Source organism: Triplophysa dalaica, chromosome 23 (assembly GCF_015846415.1).
Source record: "Triplophysa dalaica isolate WHDGS20190420 chromosome 23, ASM1584641v1, whole genome shotgun sequence".
NCBI lineage: Eukaryota > Metazoa > Chordata > Actinopteri > Cypriniformes > Nemacheilidae > Triplophysa > Triplophysa dalaica.
Window position 1 is genome coordinate 19,861,988 of NC_079564.1, and position 26,367 is coordinate 19,888,354.

A 26,367-nucleotide genomic window follows, 5' to 3' on the forward strand; every position below is an offset into this window, starting at 1 on the left:
GCTTTTAACTTCCACTGAATTTTTCTGATTTAATGACGATTCATGTTTGTCAGTATTATCATAGTTCAAATGAGCATATCTTTAGCGACGAATCAAAGCAGTATACCTGTTTTTCCCATCAATGCACGAGAGGAGTTATTATTAACAAGGGAACATTTTAACACGTATATAAGGCGCCAAATCCTTGGGACTTATAAATGTTAAACTTCTAATATGACAAAAGACATTCAGGTTGTTGAATAGTGGATTGGGCTTTATGAGCCGCTCAGCGCCCTCTGCGGGACGATGTGAACATAAACACACGTGTCCCTCCCCTGCGCATGCGCATGTATGACGTCCCACACAAAGACACGTGTCGCTTTAACTGGAGAAAAAAAAGATCATATATCAAACAGCAACTATATAAACTCACAGACAGAAGTGCTGGTAACAGCTTTTTAATTTATTTCATTGTGAAACACTACACATGTTAGCAGAAAAACAGTGATGTGACAAATAAATTCAACATAACCCATAAAAACCCAAACTTTAGAATCGACTTTCAATTGCATCCAGTACACATCTGCATTCCACTTGAAAACCTGCTGATCATTCACTTTAACTCATCGACCATGATGCTTTCATCACGTACTGATCACCACCTTTCACACTATTTGTGTGCATTCAGATGATTAAAAGGGAACAGAAGTCATATTTTAGTTGTCACTGAGATTAAAACAAGTTTATGAGTTTATTCTTAATAAAATGTTAAATAAGTGCTATTTAATTGAGTGTAAGATAGACACAAGAGCACAGTGTATATGAAACACCATATATTTAGTCTGTTATAACAGTCACCAGCAGAATTTGTTTACATGCTAAAATAAGAATGAAAGATTCAAATACAGTGAGGTCTTCTCGACAGATTGTGCGTCATGTGAACTGTGAGATGATGAAATCATGATAGACGCTGATCTGTGGTCAGCATGTCCTTCACTGCAAACATTTGACTACACCAATCCAACTGTTAGATATATCAACTTGTACGTTAATGTGTGAAATCAGATCAGTGTTATTTACCACAAATAAATCCACATTCTAAAGTACACCCCCCTACACACACGCACGCACACAAAAAAGTAACACAAAGAAACAAAGAGTACAAACACTAGATGTTTCAGATGTTTCTTGATCAAGTGACACGCAGAGAATCTTTTCAGTTGTGTTTGTTTCAGTACTTGTGAAGGTCAGTTAATCAAATCTAAAATAACCAATGAACACTAAACACTTCTGTGATGTCACAACAAACAGTGCGAGTTCCCCGACATGTAAAACATTCTCTTCTCTGGAAATATAACAGCAGATCCTGAGAGCAGAAAAAGATCAGCACTTATTGCGGTTTAGACCTGAAATCTGATGGCGTGTCAGTATGACGAGACTCATACGGGACAAAAATTTAATGAAGAACAGAAGCTGGAAGTAAAGAAACCACATGAATGTGTGCAATGTGCTTTAAAGATGAACACAGACAGACAAACACAAGAACAGGAATGGACGACGTTTCTCAGTTGAAACATTCCACGTAGTTGGAGGGAAGCATGCCGGATCTTCCCGTCCGCTGAACAGTTCCGAACATCCATCCCTCATCGATGGGCTGAGCGTTAATGATCACGTCACCGTCACGAAAGGAAACTTCATCATGATCTTGTGCAGAGTAATCGTATAGAGCTCGATACACCCTCTGTGTGGGACACACGCACACACACAACTGTTACATCCTAAAACATCAGCATTCATTTCAGCTCTTTTCTTCTATTCTCTGTCTCTATTCTGTTCTATTAGGGACAGAGTTTACTGCAGCATGATGAGACTCTGACTCTTTGAAAGTTAAAGATGACACAATCTCAGCGTTCAGTATTAACACACTATTTGTGTTCTGCTTTTTAACACGTTATATATTTGTTTTGCACAATAATAGAAACAACTCAAGTTGAGTTCATACTAAGAAATCACACAGAGATGTGGATCTACAGAAAAAAACAGGTGCACTCATAAAAAGGGTTTGATGATAACTGATGTTCTCTCACCATGTTGCTTGAGTGGGGGGATGACTGAACGCTTCGGGTGGGCTGCATGTGTCCCTGCACATGATGCTGATAGACACCTGTCATGACAAACACACACACATCACTCCCCAACACAGAGAATGAATGAAGATCTGTAGACTTCAGGTGAGGTGATGATGATAAAACACAGGCGGTACACATTCAGACTCAGTGCTGCATCCTTTCCTCTCACAAACACCTGTGTTTGGTATCAATGTGTTAGAGGGAAATCACCACAACGGTTAAATCCGGAAGACCACTTTGTGAGTTTTCACATGCAGACGTGTGGTTACTGCAGACGGATTCTCTGACAGACAGCGGAACACGTCTTGCCTGAAGCCGAACGTTCGTGCAGAACAGAAGCGCTGCTGCTGCACACCGAAGCGCTCTGATCCGCCCAGAACTCAGATCCCAGAGAACTGCACACCGACTGCGCACAAGACGACACCGACTGCGCACACTGCTGCCTTGACTGATGACAAACACGCTCTTGTGCGCAAACACACACACACACACGTCCAGATCAGGGATCCACACAAACACACACACAGATGTGCTAATGATGATCAGAGATCAGATCAGAGAGATCGACCGCCGTCTGTTCCATCAGATACAATCATCATCAGCACATACATGAGGATCAGGTCTAAATATTTCTTTGTTTGTTTGTGGTACCCGTCATTCTGCGCAGACTTATAGACTGAATATCATCCTCCAGTGGATCAAAATCAAAGATGGATCCTGGATCAGTTCTCCAAACCTTCAGCTCTTCAGCACAACACAAGTGAATCAAACACACATAAACACAACAGACATGAAGAGTATATGTAGCCGGCAGAGAGCCGAAAGAAGAACTGACCTGTGGCTGCAGACCTGCGGTCAGTGTCCAGCACATGTGGCTGGGTGCCATGGTAACCCTCACTGCTGCCCATCTGATGGTCTCCGTGGAGACGTGTCGTTTGCTTCTCATGGAGGGCGTGGGAGGCACCTCGACCTCGTGTGCGTTCAAACTCCTCATGATACTTGACCTGTGAGAGAGAGAGAGAGCGTTAAACACACACAAGTGCGCACACAGACATACACATACACACACACACACACACACACACAAGCAGCAGGTGAGTGTGTTAAGGTGCACTCTGGTCACTGATAAACACACACAGGAGGTTCAATAATGATTCTTGTTAAGCACACGCGTGTTAAACTCCACTCTCATGTTAATGCTGTGACATCACACATGGAGGAGATGCCACAGTCCCGCTACCATGGAAACAGAGTCCTGTGATTTCCGCACACGCCTCATTTCAGGCGTATCAAACTCAGAGCAGGAGTGACCTTTGACCTCCTGTAATCCCCTCTGATACTGCACCTGTGACACACAATAAGAACATGAGCCAGGAGTGTCATCATCTCAGCTCTGGAGAACTGCTGAAGTGTGTTTTGTGTGTGTGTGTGTGTGTCGTGCCGAGCTGATGTTCTGTTGATTCTGTTTGATCCGCTCCAGTTCTGGTGTCACACCCACACTCACTGGATCAACTGCTTTCTTGTATTTCACCTGTGGAAACACACACACACACACACACACACACAGATCAGTTATATGGTGCTTGTGGTTTTGTTGAGGTCCTGATGAACAGATGATCAGTAGTAAGTGTGATCAGATCTGATGTACATCACTGATGTTTTCTTGGTTTCTGCGAACTCGTTCCATCTCAGGTGTATGTGTCACTGCTGTGCCCGACCCCACACTCTCTCTGTACTGAACCTGAACACACAAACACAAATTGGTTGTTGCTGTAATCCAGCTGGCATGTGTGTGTGTGTGTTTGTGTGTGTGTGTGAGACTCACGTCACTGATGTTTTTGGTGTTTTCTCGGGCCAGTTTGATCTCAGGAGTCTCATTGATCGCTGATGTCAGACCTCTCAACAGTTTAGAATCCCAAGTGTACAACAGCTACACAACACACACACATTACACATCACCACAATGGGATTTGGATCCTGTGAAGTTCTCAAGCATGCTTGCCGAAGTGTGTGTTTTGTGTTCTTGGTACAGTTTATACAGTGTACAATCATGATATCTGTAGAAATTGTGTGTGCTGTCTCACTGGACTGATGTTACGCTGGTTGTTTTTCACTCTCTGGATCTCTGGAATGTCCGACACAGCAACATATGAACCCTTCAGCCTCTCAGCATTATCACAATATTTCTTCTGTATACAATGATAGATTAGCACTGATAAAAAAACATTACAAACACAACACAGATACATACAGCCATTGAGACAGAGCAACAGTGAGACATACACACAGGCAGTGAGACAGACACACAGGCAGGGAGACAGACAGACAGTGAGATAGACAGACAGTGAAACAGACAGACAGGCACACAGGCAGTGAGACAGACAGACAGACAGTGAGACAGACAGTGATACAGACAGACAGTGAGACAGACAGACAGTGAGACAGACAGTGAGACAGACAGACACACAGACAGACAGTGAGATAGACCGACAGACAGACAGTGAGACAGATAGACAGACAGACAGACAGACAGACTGACAGTGATACAGACAGACAGTGAGACAGACTGACAGACAGTTAAACAGACAGACAGTGAGACAGATAGACAGACAGACAGACAGACAGATAGATAAGACAGACAGTGAGACAGACAGACAGACAGACTGACAGACAGTGATACAGACAGACAGATAGATAAGACAGACAGTGAGACAGACAGACAGACAGTGAGACAGACGGACAGACAGACAGACAGACAGTGAGACAGACAGACAGACAGACAGATAGACAGGTGTTTGGTATGACCTGACTGTAGATGTCTTTGAGATATGCCGAATGCAGTAGTGCTGGTGTATCCGTCACTGTACCATATGAATGTTCTCTCAACTGAGAGGACTGTCTGTACAACACCTGAGCACACACACACACACACACACACACACATAATCTCCCCAAATCCTGCATCTTAACATGATTGACAGATGAAGAAATTCTCACATCACTGTTGATCTCAGATGCTTTCTTTGCTCTCTGGATGTCCAGACTGTCTGATGTGATGTCTGATCTTTTCCCTCTGATCTCTCGCTCCAGATCTTTACGATATTCCTTCTGTAAACACACAAGCACTCTTTAGTCTCAAAGGAGTTTATTCTTCACACTGTGTGTGTGTGTGTGTGTGTTTACCTCACTGAGAATGTGTCCGGCATTTCTCACTCGCTGGAGCTCTGGAGTTTCTTCAAGACCTGTAAGACCTTTACCCTTCACCTCCTGCTCCAGATCCTTACGATACTCCTTCTGTACGCACACACACACACATGACGTGATGCTTTGTGTATTCAGTAACACATGATGCTCTTCACAGAGATGAAAGTGTGCATGTTAAACTAAATCACACATTTTTTATTCACGTGTGTCGTCTGTATGCTCATGAACTTCAAATCTGTTGTGTGTATAAGATGATCATGATGTCATGTGGTGATGATCACCTGATTCATGAGAGCGCTGGCGTTGCGAGCGGTGAGATACACAGGCGTCTGATCTGCCTCCAATAGAACCCTCCCTTTAATACTGCACTTATACTCCTTACGATACTCGATCTGTTTCAACACATTAAACGACACACACTTATCAGGACACACACACACACACACACACACATAGTGAGACAGACGTGAGCGTCACCTCGCTCTGGATCTTCTGAGCTTCTTTGGACACTTTATAAGACTGTGTATCCACAAACTCCAGCTGTGTTCTGCCTTTATTCTTCTCATGTTCTTCTTTATATTTCACCTGCACACACAGACCACTGATGATTTGTCTGGTTTAAAGCACAAATCATATTCTTTGCCTCATATAGATGATTTCTGAGACCTGACTGTGAAGTAGAGCGTTCTCCTGATGGTGGCGCTGTTCTGCTGTGTCTGCAGTGAAGTGATAGCGACCCTTCGACTCCTCATACTTCCTCCTGTACTCCACCTGACAGACAGAGAGCTCAGCCAATCAGAACACAGCAGCTCTAAACACATGACAGGATAGAGTGATAGGAGTGAAGATGATGTGTGTACGTTGCTCTGGAGTTTGCTGGCGTGTAGCGTGTGACCCAGATGAAGCAGGTTCGGTACATCTGTCACCGTCTCAAACTTCTTCTGACTGTATTTCACCTGAAACAAACACACCCAAGTGATGTCACATTACAACACAACATGCTAAATGTGCGTTTGACTGTACTGTGACAGATCAAACACAACACAACAGTGTCAGTGTGTGTTTGTGTGATGTCTCGCCTAGTGGTGTACTATACTATACAACGATAAACCCGACCACACATGGCCAAAAGACAGGGGTCGGTGTGTTTGTTTGATTTGTTTTTCTAGTAATATATGACAATTATTTCAGTTAAATATTTATGCATTATTCTTCACTTATGCTTTGAATTGGAAAAAATAAGGTTGGAAAAAACAGGTCTATGTCAGTACTGTCGACCTAAATACAATATTTTTTTACAAAGCATCATATCTTTGTAACGCATCACATATAAAAGAATATGTAAAAACATATGCAAGATTTTACAGAGATGTAACTTTGTCATCACTTCGATCTCTGTGTACTTGTTAATAATTTAAGGGGAAGATATTAATGTATGAAGTTAAGGTTGTGGTAAAAACAGAATACATTATTTTAAATGTAGAATAAACATAACAAGTAGGTTCACAATGACTTTAATGGGAACGAGGATACATAGAAAATGTAAGGATTCTGACTTTAAACAGTAGGGCTATGTAAGTGCTTTCTTTCATTTCATCATGTGTCATTTAAAGAAAATTAGTATTAAAAGTTGTGACAGATACCAAAGATTTGCGATGCACGGCAATATCATAAAGAGATAAAGCAGCGCATGAGAACCCGTGAATTCAGTGTCGATGCCAGATGAGGGGAGCCACTGCCGGTGAGCGCCCGTTAAACCAGCTTTGACTAAAAGTGAGCAGTTTTATTAATATTAGCTGACGGCTTCAGCGGGACTCTTTTCAGTCATTGACGGGATGAGCTTCTCACAGGCGAGTTGCCAACACTGAAGATGATGCGCTTGGCGTGGCTGTCGGAGGTGGGGCCGCAAGAAATTTTGTGAATTTTCTTATGAAATGCACCAATTGTATGACTGAAATGTGAACGCGATACGGTTAAAGGGAAAGCAACCAATAAAGCAGCTCGGAGACGTTAAGCTGTAGAACAAGTGGGTATACGCTAATATAGATCTTTAGAAGTCGTTATACGCAAACAGCGCTGTGTAAAAAGTAAGTATACGGCGTATGCATGCGTATGGCCCCGACTACACCACTGGTCTCGCCCCACTGGCCAGCTCAGATGCAGTTTGTGTGTTTGTGTGTGTCTGTTTGTCTGCGTGTGTGTGTGTGATCTCTCACCTGACTAGCCAGCTCAGATGCAGTTTGTGTGTTTGTGTGTGTCTGTTTGTCTGCGTGTGTGTGTGTGATCTCTCACCTGACTAGCCAGCTCAGATGCAGTTTGTGTGTTTGTGTGTGTCTGTTTGTCTGCGTGTGTGTGTGTGATCTCTCACCTGACTAGCCAGCTCAGATGCAGTTTGTGTGTTTGTGTGTGTCTGTTTGTCTGCGTGTGTGTGTGTGATCTCTCACCTGACTAGCCAGCTCAGATGCAGTTTGTGTGTTTGTGTGTGTCTGTTTGTCTGCGTGTGTGTGTGTGATCTCTCACCTGACTAGCCAGCTCAGATGCAGTTTGTGTGTTTGTGTGTGTCTGTTTGTCTGCGTGTGTGTGTGTGATCTCTCACCTGACTAGCCAGCTCAGATGCAGTTTGTGCATGTTTGAAGCTCACACACTCTTTGGGGTTGTATTGAGGCCTCTGTTCTCTAATGTCTTTTTCAAACTTCTGCTTGTAGTTCACCTGCACAACACACAAACACAAAATCCTTCCATTTGTGATTTTTTTTTGTCTATAGTATTTGTAAGACAGTGTAGTGTGATCAGGGCATGAAACGTGTCAGTCTCAAACCCGTGAGATCTATTTATGCAGTGTACATGTGCAGTTCACTGCACCACAACTCAAATAACACTCAAAACTGTCACTTCATTTCAATTTGAATCTTCTCTCTGACTGGACTGATATATTCAGAAGAACTCCACATTATCAATGAAAAACCAAGACTGGCCAGTTGTGTGGGTGTCTGTGTGTGACTCACATCACTGGCCAGTTTTGCCGCTTGTTTTGCGTGTTGGATGTCGGGCCTCTCTTGCAACATTCGCTGGTCGAATGTCTCACATTTACTTATGTTCCTGTACAGCACCTGTGATGTGCATTAATAATACACACACACACTTGTTGGGTTTCCATGTTTTATGGGGACATTCCATAGACACAATGGTTTTTAAACTGTACAAACTGTATCTCACATTCCCTACAACTAAACCTAACTGTCATACAAAACTTTGTTTGTGGGGAATTTTGTCCCTATACCATAGGGTTTAACAGCTGCACACACACACAATGAAATACACTACAGATACATCCTCGTAAGATACATCTGTGTGTGTTTGATTCTCATGAATGTTATGACACTTGTTTGTATATATTCTGCCGCACCACAGCTTTCACCCGTCTTTAATGTTTTGTTTGTGTGTCTCTCACAGTGTGTACAGTCGGTGTTGTGTGTGTGACTCACGTCACTGGCGAGTTTATTGGCGCGTATGGCATTAAGAATATCCGGTCTGTCTGTCACTTCACTGTTTTTATGAGATTCTTCTTTCCCCTTGCGGTACAACACCTAAAACAACAACAACAACATTTTCATCAGTTATCACGATTTCTTACATGATTCTGGTGTTTGTTGACCTGTGTGATGTGTGTGATTTCTTACATCACTCTGGTGTTTGTTGACCTGTGTGACGTGTGTGATTTCTTACATCACTCTGGTGTTTGTTGACCTGTGTGACGTGTGTGAATTCTTACATCACTCTGGTGTTTGTTGACCTGTGTGACGTGTGTATTATTACGTCACTCTGGTGTTTGTTAACCTGTGTGACGTGTGTGATTTCTTACATCACTCTGGTGTTTGTCAACCTGTGTGACGTGTGTGATTTCTTACATCACTCTGGTGTTTGTCAACCTGTGTGACGTGTGTGATTTCTTACATCACTCTGGTGTTTGTTGACCTGTGTGACGTGTGTGATTTCTTACATCACTCTGGTGTTTGTTGACCTGTGTGACGTGTGTGAATTCTTACATCACTCTGGTGTTTGTTGACCTGTGTGACGTGTGTATTATTACGTCACTCTGGTGTTTGATAACCTGTGTGACGTGTGTGATTTCTTACATCACTCTGGTGTTTGTTGACCTGTGTGACGTGTGTGATTTCTTACATCACTCTGGTGTTTGTTGACCTGTGTGACGTGTGTGATTTCTTACATCACTCTGGTGTTTTTTGACCTGTGTGACGTGTGTATTATTACGTCACTCTGGTGTTTGTTGACCTGTGTGACGTGTGTGATTTCTTACATCACTCTGGTGTTTGTTGACCTGTGTGACGTGTGTGATTTCTTACATCACTCTGGTGTTTGTTGACCTGTGTGACGTGTGTGATTTCTTACATCACTCTGGTGTTTTTTGACCTGTGTGACGTGTGTATTATTACGTCACTCTGGTGTTTGTTGACATGTGTGACGTGTGTTTGTTGACCTGTGTGATGTGTGTGATTTCTTACATCACTCTGGTGTTTGTTGACCTGTGTGACGTGTGTGATTTCTTACATCACTCTGGTGTTTGTTGACCTGTGTGACGTGTGTGATTTCTTACATCACTCTGGTGTTTTTTGACCTGTGTGACGTGTGTATTATTATGTCACTCTGGTGTTTGTTGACATGTGTGACGTGTGTTTGTTGACCTGTGTGACGTGTGTGATTTCTTACATCACTCTGGTGTTTGTTGACCTGTGTGACGTGTGTATTTTTACGTCACTCTGGTGTTTGTTGACATGTGTGACGTGTGTATAATTACGTCACTCTGGTGTTTGTTGACATGTGTGACGTGTGTTTGTTGACCTGTGTGACGTGTGTGATTTCTTACATCGCTCTGGTGTTTGTTGACCTGTGTGACGTGTGTGATTTCTTACATCACTCTGGTGTTTTTTGACCTGTGTGACGTGTGTATTATTATGTCACTCTGGTGTTTGTTGACATGTGTGACGTGTGTTTGTTGACCTGTGTGACGTGTGTGATTTCTTACATCACTCTGGTGTTTGTTGACCTGTGTGACGTGTGTATTTTTACGTCACTCTGGTGTTTGTTGACATGTGTGACGTGTGTATTATTACGTCACTCTGGTGTTTGTTGACATGTGTGACGTGTGTTTGTTGACCTGTGTGACGTGTGTGATTTCTTACATCGCTCTGGTGTTTGTTGACTTGTGTGACGTGTGTTTTATTACATCACTCTGGTGTTTGTTGACCTGTGTTACGTGTGTTTGTTGACCTGTGTGACGTGTGTGATTTCTTACATCACTCTGGTGTTTGTTGACCTGTGTGACGTGTGTGATTTCTTACATCACTCTGGTGTTTGTTGACGTGTGTGACGTGTGTGATTTCTTACATCATTCTGGTGTTTTTTTACCTGTGTGACGTGTGTGTGTGTGTGTAATTTCTTACATCACTCTGGTGTTTGTTGACCTGTGTGGCGTGTGTGATTTCTTACATAACTCTGGTGTTTGTAAACCTGTGTGACGTGTGTGTGTGTGTGTGTGTAATTTCTTACATCACTCTGGTGTTTGTAAAGCTGTGTGACGAGTGTGATTTCTTACATCACTCTGGTGTTAGTAAACCTGTGTGACGTGTGTGATTTCTTACGTCACTCTGGTGTTTGTTAACCTGTGTGACGTGTGTGTGATTTCTTACATCACTCTGGTGTTTGTCAACCTGTGTGATGTGTGTGTGATTTCTTACATCACTCTGGTGTTTGTCGACCTGTGTGATGTGTGTGTGATTTCTTACGTCACTCTGGTGTTTGTTAACCTGTGTGACGTGTGTGATTTCTTACATCACTCTGGTGTTTGTCGACCTGTGTGATGTGTGTGTGTGTGATTTCTTACATCACTCTGGTGTTTGTTAACCTGTGTGACGTGTGTGATTTCTTACATCACTCTGGTGTTTTTTAACCTGTGTGACGTGTGTGTGATTTCTTACATCACTCTGGTGTTTGTCGACCTGTGTGATGTGTGTGATTTCTTACATCACTCTGGTGTTTGTTGACCTGTGTGGCGTGTGTCACATCAGGCAGATTCTTCATGTGTGTGTAATCTGATTTGCCTTTCTCAGATTCAAACTTCTCTTTATATGCTTTCTACAAAAACACAAGATTAACACAATGACTAACACAAACACAGCCAGCACACGTTGTTGTTGTTTTGTATTTCTGATGCACACTCACATCGCTCTGATGTTTAGACACTTCTTTAGCAAACTCCATCTCAATGGTTTGAGGCATCTGAGTGTACAGACACGATTGTGTTTCCACTTTCCCTGCGTTTGTGTAACTCTTCTATCATTCAAACACACAAGAAACGTGTGTCATCAGCAGAATCAACACATGAAAGGTAACAGATGAATATTCACTCAAATGGAATTTGCTGGTGTATTTTTTCCACATGCGGTTTGCACATGAGGTCACATTGAGATCATGACAATCATATAAGAGTCTTATAGATGAAGATAGTAGAAGAAAAGTTTATCAATTATTGTTTACGAGGTACTTCTGGAGCTACACACAAGCAAACATTAAAATGAGAAGCCAAAATGTCCTTTGTAAATTTCATTTTCATGACCTAATCAACACAACTCATTGAATTATCAACACATTTACCTCTGGTTGACCCAAGATAACCCATGATGTGTAAACATCAATGTTAGTGTGTATGTGTGTGGGTGTACCTGACTGTAGAGTTTTGTCAGTTCTTTGGCGTGTTGTGTTTCAGTAGTGTGGGGAAGTTGTGAGTACAGGCAGTACTCCATCATCTTTTTTCCTTCTTCTTTGTATTTTATCTACACACAAACATTAGTTTCATATGATGAATAAAAACATGATAGAAAGCTGAGAGTCTTGATGATAATCACCTGACTGATGAGCGGTGTGACGTCTTTCACAAACTGTGTGTGAAGTGTTTCAGGCAGCTGTGAGTACAGACAGTCTGATAATTCCTCATGACCCTCTCTCCTGTACTCATTCTACACAACACAACACAAAACAACACAAGACTGGGAATAAAGCACAGAAGATCACCTCAATCACATTTCTTACAACGCACAAACACATACTTCACTCTGGAGTTGTGTCATCTGTTTGGCAAATTTCATCTCTTGTGTGTCTGTCAGTTTTGAGTAAACACTTTTACAAATCTCTTGTTTGACCTTCTGCTTGTATTTATTCTGAAAGAAACAAATCACACAGTGAGAACACAACACAACATAACACTACACAACACAACAACAGAACACACACACACAGACCTGACTGAGCTGTTCAGAGATGTTTTTGTTGTGTTGAGTTTGTGTTGTCTCTGGCAGTCGAGCGTACAGACTGTCTGAAATATCCTTCTTCGCTTGCTCCTTATATTTAATCTGAAATCACAGTAAATGTTGGTTTATATGACGTGTTTATCATGACACATGTGATGCACACACACACACCTCACTCTGCAGTTGTGTGATCTCTCGTGCGTGTTGTGTTTCCAGCGTCTCAGCCAGCAGAGAATATAAAGCGCCAGTCATCTGCTTCTTACCTGCAGCTTTATAGTTCACCTGAAACACACAACACTTGACTGTGAGAGAGCTCCGATGTGTGTTTGTGATGTTTGTGTCACTCACATCACTCTGCAGGTCAGTCATTGTCTTGACAAACTGTGAGTCTGTCGTCTCGGCCAGTTGAGAATAAACACTTGTCCTCAGTGTTTTTCTGCCCTCCTCTCTGTATTTATTCTGAGGAATATAAGGCAACACATCAGGTGTCACGTTGACATGTGATTTTGTGTTTTTGATTTGTGTTGTTGTAATACTGTACATCACTCTGAAGCTCTGAAACTTTAGCAGTGAATTGAGTCTGAGGTGTTTGTGTCAGCTGTGAGTAAACATTGGACGACAGATTTGTCTTTCCTTCTTTATATTTGATCTGATGAAGAGAGTGACATCATCAATCAGGTGCTCAACCCATCATTATTGATTATTAGTGATATTACAGATTTCTGATGTTAAAAAGAAAGCAATGCTTCCATTCAGCTATTGATCTTGTGAAGATCTCACCTGGCTCTGTATGTCTGAAGCGTCTCGGGCGTGTTGTGTGTCTTTGGTTTCTGGCAGTGTGTGATACAAAGCTGTGCTCATCTCCTTCTTACCCGACGCTTGATATTTCATCTAAAACATTAGAGATAAATGTGAAGAAATCAGATCAATTGACTGAATCTGAACATTATCATTTTCGGACGGAATTGAGCAAATATACATTTGGTTTGTGTGTAGTTTCTGTAAGATGTGTGTTTAAGTTTAGTAAGACTTTACGACACTGAGACTGAAGAATGAAATAAGTGTGTGTGTGTAGATCACCTGACTGATGAGCGGTGTGACGTCTTTCACAAACTGTGTGTGAAGTGTTTCAGGCAGCTGTGAGTACAGACAGTCTGATAATTCCTCCTGACCCTCTCTCCTGTACTCATTCTACACAACACAACACAACACACGGCTAATGAATCACACATGAAGACAGTTATATAGCATAGTTCACAGAGAAGCAGACATGACAATATTGACTAGAAGGGTAGTGAGCATTACCTCACTCAGTAGTGCACACTGTTGTTTGGCGTGTTGTGTGTCTGGAGTGTCGGGCATCACAGAGTAAAGAGAAGATGAGACGTTCCTCCTCCCGTCCTCTTTATATCTGACCTGAAATCACAACGTTGTCTCTTATCACACAAACACCTGTCGCTGTGCAATAACATCGTGCAAACTCATCCTGTTCTTGTGGTTATGATTGTTTTGACACATTTCTGTTTCTGTTGACATTTCACAGTGTGTTTACTGTAAAGCTACAAATATCAACAGAAATTTTCACGATGTTCAGAAGATCATGACTCCACAGACAGATGATCAGATGTACCTGACTGTAAAGATCAGACTTTTCTCTGGCCATCTGAGTCTCTGGTGTATCAGTCAGTTGGGAATAAAGTGATGAGGAATCTTCTTTCTGATGTCTCTCTTTATACTTCACCTACAGTAGCACAACAGAGAAACGCACACGTGTGACATTTAGGGCACTATTTGAAGGATCTAAGCACATGCTCTCAAGGTCAGGGTGCAGGTGCACTCAGGGTGTGTCTCAATCCACTTTTGCTAGTTTAAGGACGGGTTTTAAGGACGGGAAAACTGGTCAGCACACCGGACGCATTGCCCCAACCCTAAACGGGTTGTCCCAATTCTCTTTTTGATTCATGGGTGTGTTCCAGGCAAAATGTGCCGTAATCCAATCAGAGTTTCTCATCTCTCATTCCCTTTAAGAGCCAGTTGCGTTCACCCCATAGGGGAATTTGCTATTTACACGGCGGAATTGAAAGAGCAAATACTGGGCTCTACACGAAAAGTCAAATTTTTTAACTTGATGCACACAATAATAATATTTAACCTTGTTATCCATTTATTTTTTATATTTGCCATGTTTGTGTGCTGCTGTGTGTTATAAGCAGAATATACACGTGTTTTGCACCAGCCTATAGGCACTTTTACTAACACGCTCTTTAAATAACCAAAAGCATATTAGTCTAATTTCAGATCCTCAAAATAGTGACAGCCAACAATGGTCCTCTTTTTTAGACCAGCACGCCCAAACAACACAGCGCAGGACGGGAAAATGAGAACTGCGTCGGGCTGAAACTAGAAAAAACACTTGCGCTGCGCCTTGCGCAGGGTGTACTCAACTTTATATTTCCTCGAAGCCTCATGAAACCCAGCAGTTCCATTGAATAAAGGAATGCAGAGTTGATTTAAAAAACTGGATAAGTAACAATTTTTTAATACTGAATTCAAACAAAACAGAAGTTACTTACTGGACCGAACACCGTCATACGTAACAACCAAGAATACTGCTTAACTATTAACGGATGCCCCATAAAATCCTCGTCGTCAGCTAAGAAGCTTGCCGTTGTGTTCAATAGTAATCTGTCATTTGAGAGCCATGTCGCCAACACCTGTAAAATTGCATTTTTTCATTTTAAGAATATATCTAAACTACGTCATATGCTATCACTGTCAGATGCAGAGAAATTAATTCATGCATTCATGACATCAAGACTAGATTACTGTAATGCACTTTTAGGTTGTTGCCCTGCAGGCCTATTACAAAAACTCCAACTGGTTCAAAACGCGGCAGCTCGAGTTCTTACATGTACAAAAAAGTATGAGCATATAACCCCGGTTCTGTCAACCTTGCACTGGTTACCAATAAGCATCGCATTAACTTGAAGATCTTGCTTATTACCTATAAAGCCCTACATGGTCTAGCGCCGCAGTATTTGAGCGAACTTCTTTTGTATTAATGTCTTTCATGTGCATTACGCTTTCAGGCGTCCTGTCAGTTGGTAATACCTAGAATTTCAAAATCAGGTGCAGGTGGTAGATCCTTTTCTTATCTAGCGCCTAAACTTTGGAATATTCTTCCCTGCACTGTCCAGGAGGCAGACACACTCTGTCAGTTTAAATCTAGACTAAAGACTCATCTTTTTAATCTTGCATACACTACACTTCAATAATATGAATCCTCAAAGGATTTAGGCTGCATTATTTAGATCAACCGGAACCAGGAACACATCCAACAACAAATGATGTACTTGATGCATCAAAGAGTGCAGAACAGTACTCTACTCTCAGCCAGTCTTGTCTCTTTGTTCTAAGGTTACCACAGGATGCAGTTCATGCCCAGACCTGATGGCAGAGCTGAGAATGGGAAGCGGTGACCTGACAAGAGCTGAGATGATAGAGCTGGAAAAAGGCAACTTGACACGACTTCACTACAAAATTAAAAATGTTATTAGATTGATAATGATAATCTTAAATCTATAATTTATCTTATTAGTAAGTTTATTTATTTTGTTATTTAGCCTTGTTGTGCAAGCTCTGTTGAGCTTGTGCAGAGGCAGCAGCTTTTGCCAGAGGGGAAATGGAATCCCCTGGTTGGGTCTGGGTTCTCCTGAGTTTTTTTTTCTCGATTGGAGTTTTGGGTTCCTCGCCACCATTTGCATATTGTTTTACACTATTTGCCTGGCCGGGGGGGCTGCTTTAGAATTTAGAAGCTAGACATAATTAATATTGCATATAAGAATTTATAGTCAGTTTAATATTTGACCTGTGGTTCTCTCGCCTTTATCTCAAATGTGTGCTTTCACTGTACATGTGTGTGACTGTGTTTGCGTGTGTGCGTCTATGTCGATGTGTGTATGTATGTATGCATATTTTGTGTGTGGAGCGTTTGTTTGTCTGTCTTTTGTTGTTTTCACCTTTTTCTTGTTTTTACAGGTGTACGACTTTAGTTGTTTTACTTGTATTCAATGTGCCTCATGTACAGCTGCTTTGTAACAATGAAAATTGTATAAAGCGCTATATAAATAATGTTGAGTTGAGTTGAGTTACTAAAGGGCCCTCAAACTTGATCTGATATCAGTTCTCTGATCTCAGAGATAAGTCAAACATGAATGTGTGTGTGACAGATACCTGACTCTGGAGCTGTGAAGCTTCTTTAGCGTGTTGAGTTTCTAAAGTTTCAGGCAGTTGATGGTACAGAGATCTGCTCATCTGATCTTTAGCACCTGATTTATATTTCACCTGAAACATCAGATTCAAACATCATCACACATCAGACTGTCAGATGAGTGTGTATAAAGTGTGATGATGTGTAACTCACATCGCTCTGAAGTTCAGTCACCGTCTTCACAAACTCAATCTCTGGAGTATCAGGCAGATGTGAATAACCACAAGAGCTGATGTTCCTCTGACTATCTCTCTTATATTTCACCTGAAACCCAAAAACACAACTCCTTATCACGGTGCTGATGCTGTGTGTGAGTGTGTTTCATGTGGTATTATTGATACCTGACTGTGAAGTGTGTTTAGATCTTTGGCTCGCTGTATCTCTGGTGTGTTTGGCATGTGAGAATATAAAGATGAAGGCAGATCTTTCTTCACAGTCTCTCTGTACTTCAGCTAGGAGAGAAACGCGTGGGTCACCTCTCATGTCAATCTGATCTCAGGTCAGTGTTAATGGATGACTGATCTCTTACCTCACTCTGTATCTCGCCGGCGTGTTTAGCGTGTTCAGTGTCTCGTGTCTCGGGCAGATGAGCATAAAGAGACACAGCGTTTCCCTGATTCTCTTTATATTTAACCTAAACAGACATCATGTGAAAACACACACACATAAAGAGATATGTTTACTCAAATTTTAAATGTTTTATAGTCCTCCCCAACAAACAATAAAAGTCACTGACTGCTGTCACTTCACACACATACACACACATAGACTCACGTGACTCTGCAGCTCATACGTGTGTTTAGCGTGTTGAGTTTGAAGTGTCTCTGGCATAAGACTGTATAAATTACTCTCTGCCTCCTTCTTACTGTCCTGTTTGTACTGAAGCTGAAATCAAACACAAACCTCTTCATCTGTATAAACAGTTTACTCATTTAACTCTAATTACAGAGACAGACAGACAGAAAGTCAGTAAGACAGGCAGTAAGACAGATGGACAGTCAGTGAGACAGACAGTGATACAGACAGACATTGATACAGACAGACAGTCAGTCAGTGAGACAGACAGTCAGTGAGACAGACAGTGATACAGACAGAGAGACAGTTAGTGAGACAGACAGTCAGAGAGACAGACAGTGATACAGACAGACAGTCAGCGAGACAGACAATGATAAAGAAAGACAGACAGACAGTCAGACAGACAGACAGTGAGACAGACAGACAGAGAGAGACAGACAGTCAGAGAGACAGACAGTGAGACAGACAGACAGACAGAAAGACAGTGAGACAGACAGACAGACAGTGAGACAGACAGACAGTGAGACAGACAGACAGTGAGACAGACAGTCGGTGAGACGGATAGTCAGAGAGACAGACAGTGATACAGACAGACAGACAGACAGTGATACAGACAGTGATACAGACAGACAGACAGACAGTCAGAAAGACAGACAGTGATACAGACAGACAGACAGTGAGGCAGACAGACAGACAGTGAGACAGACAGACAGTCAGAGAGACAGACAGACAGTGAGACAGACAGACAGACAGACAGTGAGACAGACAGACAGACAGTGAGACAGACAGTGATACAGACAGACAGTGAGACAGACAGACAGTGATACAGACAGACAGTGAGACAGACAATCAGAGAGACAGACAGACAGACAGAGAGACAGACAGAGAGACAGTGAGACAGACAGACAGACAGTGAGACAGACAGACAGACAGACAGTGAGACAGACAGACAGTGAGACAGACAGACAGACAGTCAGTGATACAGACAGAAAGACAGACAGAGAGTCAGTGAGAGAGAGAGAGAGAGAGAGAGAGAGACAGTAAAGTGTGACAGAGAGAAACACAAGTGAGACAGAAGTGCGTTACCTCGCTCTGGATGTCACTCGTGTGTTTGGCCAGATGTGTTTCTGAGGTCTCAGGCATCAGTGAATATAAACTCTTCTGATCATCTTTCTGTTTGTATCTGACCTGAGATCAGAACATCATCATTAATAACTGTGATGAACATAAGTGACGTGTGTAACAAGTGTAACGTGTTCTACCTCTCTGTGTGTGTCAGAAATGTGTTGTTGTGTTTGCGTGTGTGATGTATCAGACAGCTGTGTGAAGAGAGGCCTGGACAAACTCTGCTTTCCCTCCTGCTTATATTTCACCTGCAGCACACAAAATAAGACCGTGTTAAGAAACAACAGAACATATAAAGACAAATGAAGAAGTGTGATGTTTGAATGACCTCACTGATGATGTCAGTAGCGTGTTTAGCGTGTTGTGTGTCCAGCGTCTCTGACAGGGTGGAATACAGCATGTTGTTTGCGTTTTCAGACTTCTTATATTTCAACTGAATAATAAAACACACACAATTAATTCACAGATTCACTGACATTTTAAACTCAAAAGAACAATAAACAGCATAGTATGATCTATCAATCCCTTTATTATGTCATGAATTAAATATTTTTTCGACTCATTCTCATCTCTGTCTCATCTATTTATCACCCTTTAGAGTCTGGAGTGCTCGTCTGAATTAAATCTGAATTTATGTTTAATGTTGTGTGTTTTTCTGATGATTTGTGATTTGTTTTGTTCACCTCGCTCTGAAGTTCAGTGACAGATCTCACAAACTGAGTTTCTGGTGTCTCTGGCATCTGTGAATAAATGCTGGACGAGAGACTTTTCTTTCCTTCCTCACGATACTCTATCTGAAAAAAAAAACACCACAACAACATACAGGACACAACAAATCTACACAATGCTGCCGTTGTGAATGAATATGAGTCTTCACCTCGCTGATAACATGTTGGACGTCCTGAACAAACTTCATCTCAACTGAATCTGGCACCGCAGTGAAGATGGAACCAGAGAAATCGCCCTTCCTCACACCTTTATATGACATCTGTGTGAACATACATACATACATCACACATACAAACATACTGTATATCACAGCCGGACACGTTCATGTAGACATAAACATCAGACAATGACATCATCACAGCCGCACACGTTCACGTAAACATACATCAGACGATGACATTATCACAGCCGGACACGTTCACATAAACATACATCAGACGATGACATCATCACAGCCGGACACGTTCACATAAACATACATCCGACGATGACATTATCACAGCCGGACACGTTCACGCAAACATACATCAGACGATGACATCATCACAGCCGGACACGTTCACGTAAACATACATCAGACGATCACATTATCACAGCCAGACACGTTCAAGCAAACATACATCAGACGATGACATCATCACAGCCGGACACGTTCACGTAAACATACATCAGACGATGACATCATCACAGCCGGACAGGTTCACGTAAACATACATCAGACGATGACATCATCACAGCCGGACACGTTCACGTAAACATACATCAGACGATGACATCATCACAGCCGGACACGTTCAAGCAAACATACATCAGACGATGACATCATCACAGCCGGACACGTTCACGTAAACATACATCAGACGATGACATCATCACAGCCGGACACGTTCAAGCAAACATACATCAGACGATGACATCATCACAGCCGGACACGTTCACGTAAACATACATCATACGATGACATCATCACAGCCGAACACGTTCACGTAAACATACATCAGACGATGACATCATCACAGCCGGACACGTTCACGCAAACATTCATCAGACGATGACATCATCACAGCCGGACACGTTCACGCAAACATTCATCAGACGATGACATCATCACAGCCGGACACGTTCACGTAAACATACATCAGACGATGACATCATCACAGCCGGACACGTTCACGTAAACATACATCAGACGATGACATCATCACAGCCGGACACGTTCACGTAAACATACATCAGACGATGACATCATCACAGCCGGAAACGTTCACGTAAACATACATCAGACGATGACATCATCACAGCCGGAAACGTTCACGTAAACATACATCAGACGATGACATCATCACAGCCGGACACGTTCACGTAAACATACATCATACGATGACATCATCACAGCCGGAAACGTTCACGTAAACATACATCAGACGATGACATCATCACAGCCGGACACGTTCACGTAAACATACATCAGACGATGACATCATCACAGCCGGATACGTTCACGTAAACATACATCAGACGATGACATCATCACAGCCGGACACGTTCACGTAAACATACATCAGACGATGACATCATCACAGCCGGACACGTTCACGTAAACATACATCAGACGATGACATCATCACAGCCGGACACGTTCACGTAAACATACATCAGACGATGACATCATCACAGCCGGAAACGTTCACGTAAACATACATCAGACGATGACATCATCACAGCCGGACACGTTCACGTAAACATACATCAGACGATGACGTCATCACAGCCGGACACGTTCACGTAAACATACATCAGACGATGACATCATCACAGCCAGACACGTTCAAGCAAACATACATCAGACGATGACATCATCACAGCCGGACACGTTCACGTAAACATACATCAGACGATGACATCATCACAGCCGGAAACGTTCACGTAAACATACATCAGACGATGACATCATCACAGCCGGACACGTTCACGTAAACATACATCAGACGATGACATCATCACAGCCGGACACGTTCACGTAAACATACATCAGACGATGACATCATCACAGCCAGACACGTTCAAGCAAACATACATCAGACGATGACCATCACAGCCGGACACGTTCACGTAAACATACATCAGACGATGACGTCATCACAGCCGGACACGTTCACGTAAACATACATTAGACGATGACATCATCACAGCCGGACACGTTCACGTAAACATACATCAGACGATGACATCATCACAGCCGGACACGTTCACGTAAACATACATCAGACGATGACATCATCACAGCCGGACACGTTCACGTAAACATTCATCAGACGATGACATCATCACAGCCGGACACGTTCACGTAAACATACATCAGACGATGACATCATCACAGCCGGACACGTTCACGCAAACATACATCAGACGATGACATCATCACAGCAGACACGTTCACGTAAACATACATCAGACGATGACATCATCACAGCCGGACACGTTCACGTAAACATACATCAGACAATGACGTCATCACAGCCGGACACGTTCACGTAAACATACATCAGACGATGACATCATCACAGTGACAGATACCTGACTCTGGAGCTGTGAAGATTCTTTAGCGTGTTGAGTTTCGAGGGTTTCAGGCAGTTGATGGTATAGAGATCTGCTCATCTGATCTTTAGCACCTGATTTATATTTCACCTGAATCCCAATAACATGAAACACACACTGACACACACACACAAACACTGTGATGAAAGAATATTTGTGTGTCGTACGTACATCACTCTGCATTTCACCCGTGTGTTTGGCAAACTGTGTGTCCAGTGTTTCAGGCATGAGAGAGTAAAGATTACTGCAGTTCTCCTTCAAATCTTCTTTATATTTCATCTGAAACAAACGCTACAATTAGACCATTGACACACAAACTGACACACATCTACTGAAGCCCTTTTTTCAGCCTAATCTAGAAGTTCTGTCATCATTTATTCACTCTCATGTGTTTGTATTAGACTCTTTCTTCAGCGGAACACAATAGAAGATATTTTGAGAATTGTCTCTGTGGTCTGGTTGTGTTTATACAATGGAAGTCAATGGAGTTGTTTGTTTATCAATGAACGAATAAATGACTGAATGTGTCACCTGACTCTGCAGTTCCATCTGATGTTTGACAAACTCGTTTTGTGGCGTCTGTGACATCAGTGAATATAAACTTGTGTCCATCTGCTCTTTACGGCTCTCTCTGTACTTCAGCTGAACACACAACAATACACAAATTCATATATCTGCTCAGTGTGTGTCTGTGTCACGAATGTGTGTGTGACAGATACCTGACTCTGGAGCTGTGAAGCTTCTTTAGCGTGTTGAGTTTCTAAAGTTTCAGGCAGTTGATGGTACAGAGATCTGCTCATCTGATCTTTAGCACCTGATTTATATTTCACCTGAGAGAGAAACATTCATTCATCATCAGTGTGTGTGTGTTACAGGTGAACATGTGAAGTTTATTTGTGTACCTCACTCTGGAGATCACTGATGCTTCTGCTGAACTCACTGTCAGACGTCACAGGAAGCTGAGAGTAAACACTGCTGCTCATACTCCTCCTGCCCTGCTCACGGTATTTATTCTACACACACACAGTGATTGTGCAGTGTATTTTTATGTTGTTAGATACAGTATGTACAGTGTTTGTTTTACCTCACTGATTGTGTCGGTCATCTCTCTGGCAAACTGTATGTCTGGAGTGTCAGGCAGTGTAGAGAACAATGAGCCGTTCACACACAACTGTCCTTCCTTATAACTTATCTGATATAAAACACACAAACACACACAATCACTTTCTCTCAAAAAACTATATTAAAAAAGATTTGTGTGTACCTCACTCTGAAGCAAGTAGGCATCTCTGGCGTGTTGTGTCTCAAGTGTTTCTGGCAGTTGTGAATACAGACATTTGGAAACATCTTTCCTGCAGGCCTCTTTATATTTATTCTGACAACACACACAGACACAAACAAACACAAGAGCTGAACTCATACTATACTGAAACATCTGACTGAATTGTGTACAGCAGAGTGGTTGTGTTACATCACTCTGTAGATCTGTCATTAATTTAGCGTGTTGAGTTTCAATGGTATCTGGCATCTGTGAGTACAAACTACTACAAAGATTCTTCTTTCCATCAGCTTTATATTTCACCTGTAACAACAATGAGAAAGAGATGAGAAAGAGTCAACACTCCAGACTGAACAGATGAGAATGAGTGAGAGCTCCTGACTGCACAAATGAGAAAGAGATGACACAGACAGGTGAGAGTTGAGCACTCCTGACTGTACAGATGAAACAGAGATGAGAATGAGTCGAGCGCTCCCGATGAGAGACAGATGAGATGTGAGTGTTGTACCTGACTCTGAATGTTTGACATCTCTCGAGCAAACTGAGTTTCTTGTGTGTCAGGCAGCAGTGAGTAGAGATTGACACACAAATCTCCCCGGCCCTCCTCTCGGTACTGTCTCTGTACAAAACACACAAGACACACAGTATAAGAGTAAACACACATTACAAACTTGTGTTGTCTGTGCTGATGTCTCACCTCACTGTAAAGTTGTGTGATTTTTCCAGTGTGTTGAATGTCTAATGTTTCAGGAACACATGGCTGTAAATTCTTCACAAGCTTCTTTCTGCTGTTTTCATAGGGCTTCTGTTAAAGATAATGAAACAACACAAGTCTACACACACCCGTCTGCTGGGAAGTTATGAGTTCACAGCACCTCACTGTATACACATCTGAATGGGAAATCATCTGACTGTACCTCAGGAGGTGTTGACGTGTCCTCATGGGTCTGTGTGTCCTACAAGAATACATTCAGAATAAATGATGGAAAGGCGAGTATGATGTGAGAAGTGCTCTGTGACGTCTGCGGTGAGATAAACACGCTCACCTCAATGAGAGCATCACAGATCACAGAATCTTCATTCTCCTGAAGAAACAACATTCAGGCCGAAAGAAGATCATATTTAACTTTATACCCTTCAAATATCTCAAATCATGAAACAGGTAAAGTCATCTGAATTAAAACACATTGATGACCTGAGTGAAGGCCTCCACACATGACTGAATGATTTCATTGATGACATTCTGAAAGAACAGAAATTGATTCAAATTGAATTACACAAGAATTCTAAGGTGTCAGTTCTGTTTTGTATTCTTTAGAAGCTGAATAACAAGAGCAGATGGGTTTCAGTCATTGAGAAGTTCAGAACATCTGGACTCTGTGAGGCTCAGTTTCATGACATGATGACACACAAGCAGAAGGGCTGTTCTAGTGAAAATCAACACGCATGCATGCTGTCATCATTTCATATCCAGTCTTCACATCTCTTTTATTTTTGCTTGATCAGTAAAACACAACAGAGGTGTATGAGATCAACACAAACAGACATCACATATTTTTGTAACGTTTTCTTGTCTTTATTTTCTTATTTCTACAATGAGTTTTACTGAAAAGCTCACACGCGCTGAAGCAGAGGATTCACACACACTCACCTGATGGGTGAATGAGCTCGGCATATGCTGGTCTGGATCACACTGGTCTGGATCACGCTGGTCTGGATCACGGCGGTCTGAATCACGCTGGTCTGGATCACGCTGGTCTGGATCACACTGGTCTGAATCACGCCGGTCTGGATCATGCCGGTATGGATCACGCCCGTCTGAATCACGCCGGTCTGGATCACGCTGGTCTGAATCACGCTGATCTGAATCATGCAGGTCTGGATCACATAGGTTTCGATCTTGCATGTCTGGATCACGCCGGTCTGAATCACGCTGGTCTGAATCACGCTGGACTGAATCACGCCGGTCTGGATCACGCCGGTCTGAATCACGCTGGTCTGAATCATGCCGGTCTGGATCATGCCGGTCTGGATCACGCCCGTCTGAATCACGCCGGTCTGGATCACACTGGTCTGAATCACGCTGATCTGAATCACGCAGGTCTGGATCACATAGGTTTCGATCTTGCATGTCTGGATCACGCCGGTCTGAATCACGCTGGTCTGAATCACGCTGGACTGAATCACGCCGGTCTGGATCACGCCGGTCTGAATCACGCTGGTCTGAATCACGCTGGTCTGAATCACGCTGGACTGAATCACGCCGGTCTGGATCACGCTGGTCTGAATCACGCTGGACTGAATCACGGCGGTCTGGATCACGCCGGTCTGAATCACGCTGGTCTGAATCACGCCGGTCTGGATCACGCCGGTCTGAATCACGCTGGTCTGGATCACGCCAGTCTGGATCATGTTGGTCTGAATCATGCTGGTCTGGATCACATAGGTCTCGATCATGCATGTCTAGATCACACTGGTCTAAATCACGTTGGTCTGGCTCAAACACATCTGAATTTACGTGGTCTTGATCATGCAGGTCTAGATCATGCTGATCTGGATCACCCGTGACGGGCTTGTGAAGGTCCTGTGAAAAAGAGACACACATTTGATGTCATCAGCGTGTGAAGGTCATCTGTGATATGAGCTATGATCTCACCTGTGTGTTTGGATCAACACCTCCATCTGTGTGAGCAGCTTCTTCTTCATCAGACATCATAAAAACTCATAAAACTGAGAGCACTGCAGTGAAACACAGCCGACAGGACACACAACTGTGACTTTCTGAAGACTTTCTCCTCATCACAGCTTCTTATCACAGCAGCAGCCACATTTAGAAACTCTTGAGTTTATCACAGGAATGTCCAAACGCTTCACATGTTCTCTCTCACTGACACACACACACAAACACACACATATACACACACACACAGTGTG

The 26,367-nt window shown here is 42.6% G+C and overlaps 1 protein-coding gene across 2 annotated transcripts; it reads right to left on the reverse strand.

Annotated features, from left to right (window-relative positions):
- Positions 1-421: 421 nt before the first annotated feature.
- LOC130413155 (nebulin-like) lies at positions 422-26,275 on the reverse strand. 2 transcript variants are annotated; one of them, XM_056738162.1, is made up of 57 exons: positions 26,090-26,275; positions 25,085-26,017; positions 24,629-24,676; positions 24,480-24,518; positions 24,351-24,389; positions 24,131-24,238; positions 23,942-24,052; positions 23,626-23,736; positions 23,419-23,529; positions 23,239-23,346; positions 23,057-23,167; positions 22,874-22,984; positions 22,686-22,796; positions 22,326-22,433; positions 22,134-22,244; positions 19,705-19,815; positions 19,511-19,621; positions 19,156-19,260; positions 18,965-19,075; positions 18,789-18,890; positions 17,682-17,792; positions 17,437-17,541; positions 17,249-17,359; positions 17,061-17,171; positions 16,871-16,981; positions 14,268-14,378; positions 13,943-14,053; positions 13,718-13,828; positions 13,418-13,528; positions 13,179-13,286; positions 12,986-13,096; positions 12,809-12,919; positions 12,629-12,739; positions 12,437-12,547; positions 12,236-12,346; positions 12,053-12,163; positions 11,553-11,663; positions 11,355-11,465; positions 8,798-8,899; positions 7,909-8,022; positions 6,173-6,268; positions 5,979-6,083; positions 5,790-5,897; positions 5,594-5,704; positions 5,292-5,402; positions 5,106-5,216; positions 4,914-5,018; positions 4,193-4,297; positions 3,934-4,038; positions 3,757-3,849; positions 3,550-3,639; positions 3,349-3,453; positions 2,944-3,112; positions 2,760-2,852; positions 2,418-2,573; positions 2,067-2,143; positions 422-1,720 (listed from the first exon to the last, which is right to left on the reverse strand). In XM_056738162.1, exons 1-57 carry the CDS (start codon positions 26,147-26,149, stop codon positions 1,544-1,546), a joined length of 6,882 nt encoding a protein of 2,293 aa, XP_056594140.1. In that variant the 5' UTR covers positions 26,150-26,275; the 3' UTR covers positions 422-1,543. The 2 variants fall into 2 exon arrangements, with proteins under 2 accessions (XP_056594140.1, XP_056594139.1); XM_056738161.1 differs by having other exon boundaries at positions 3,322-3,453.
- Positions 26,276-26,367: the final 92 nt, after the last annotated feature.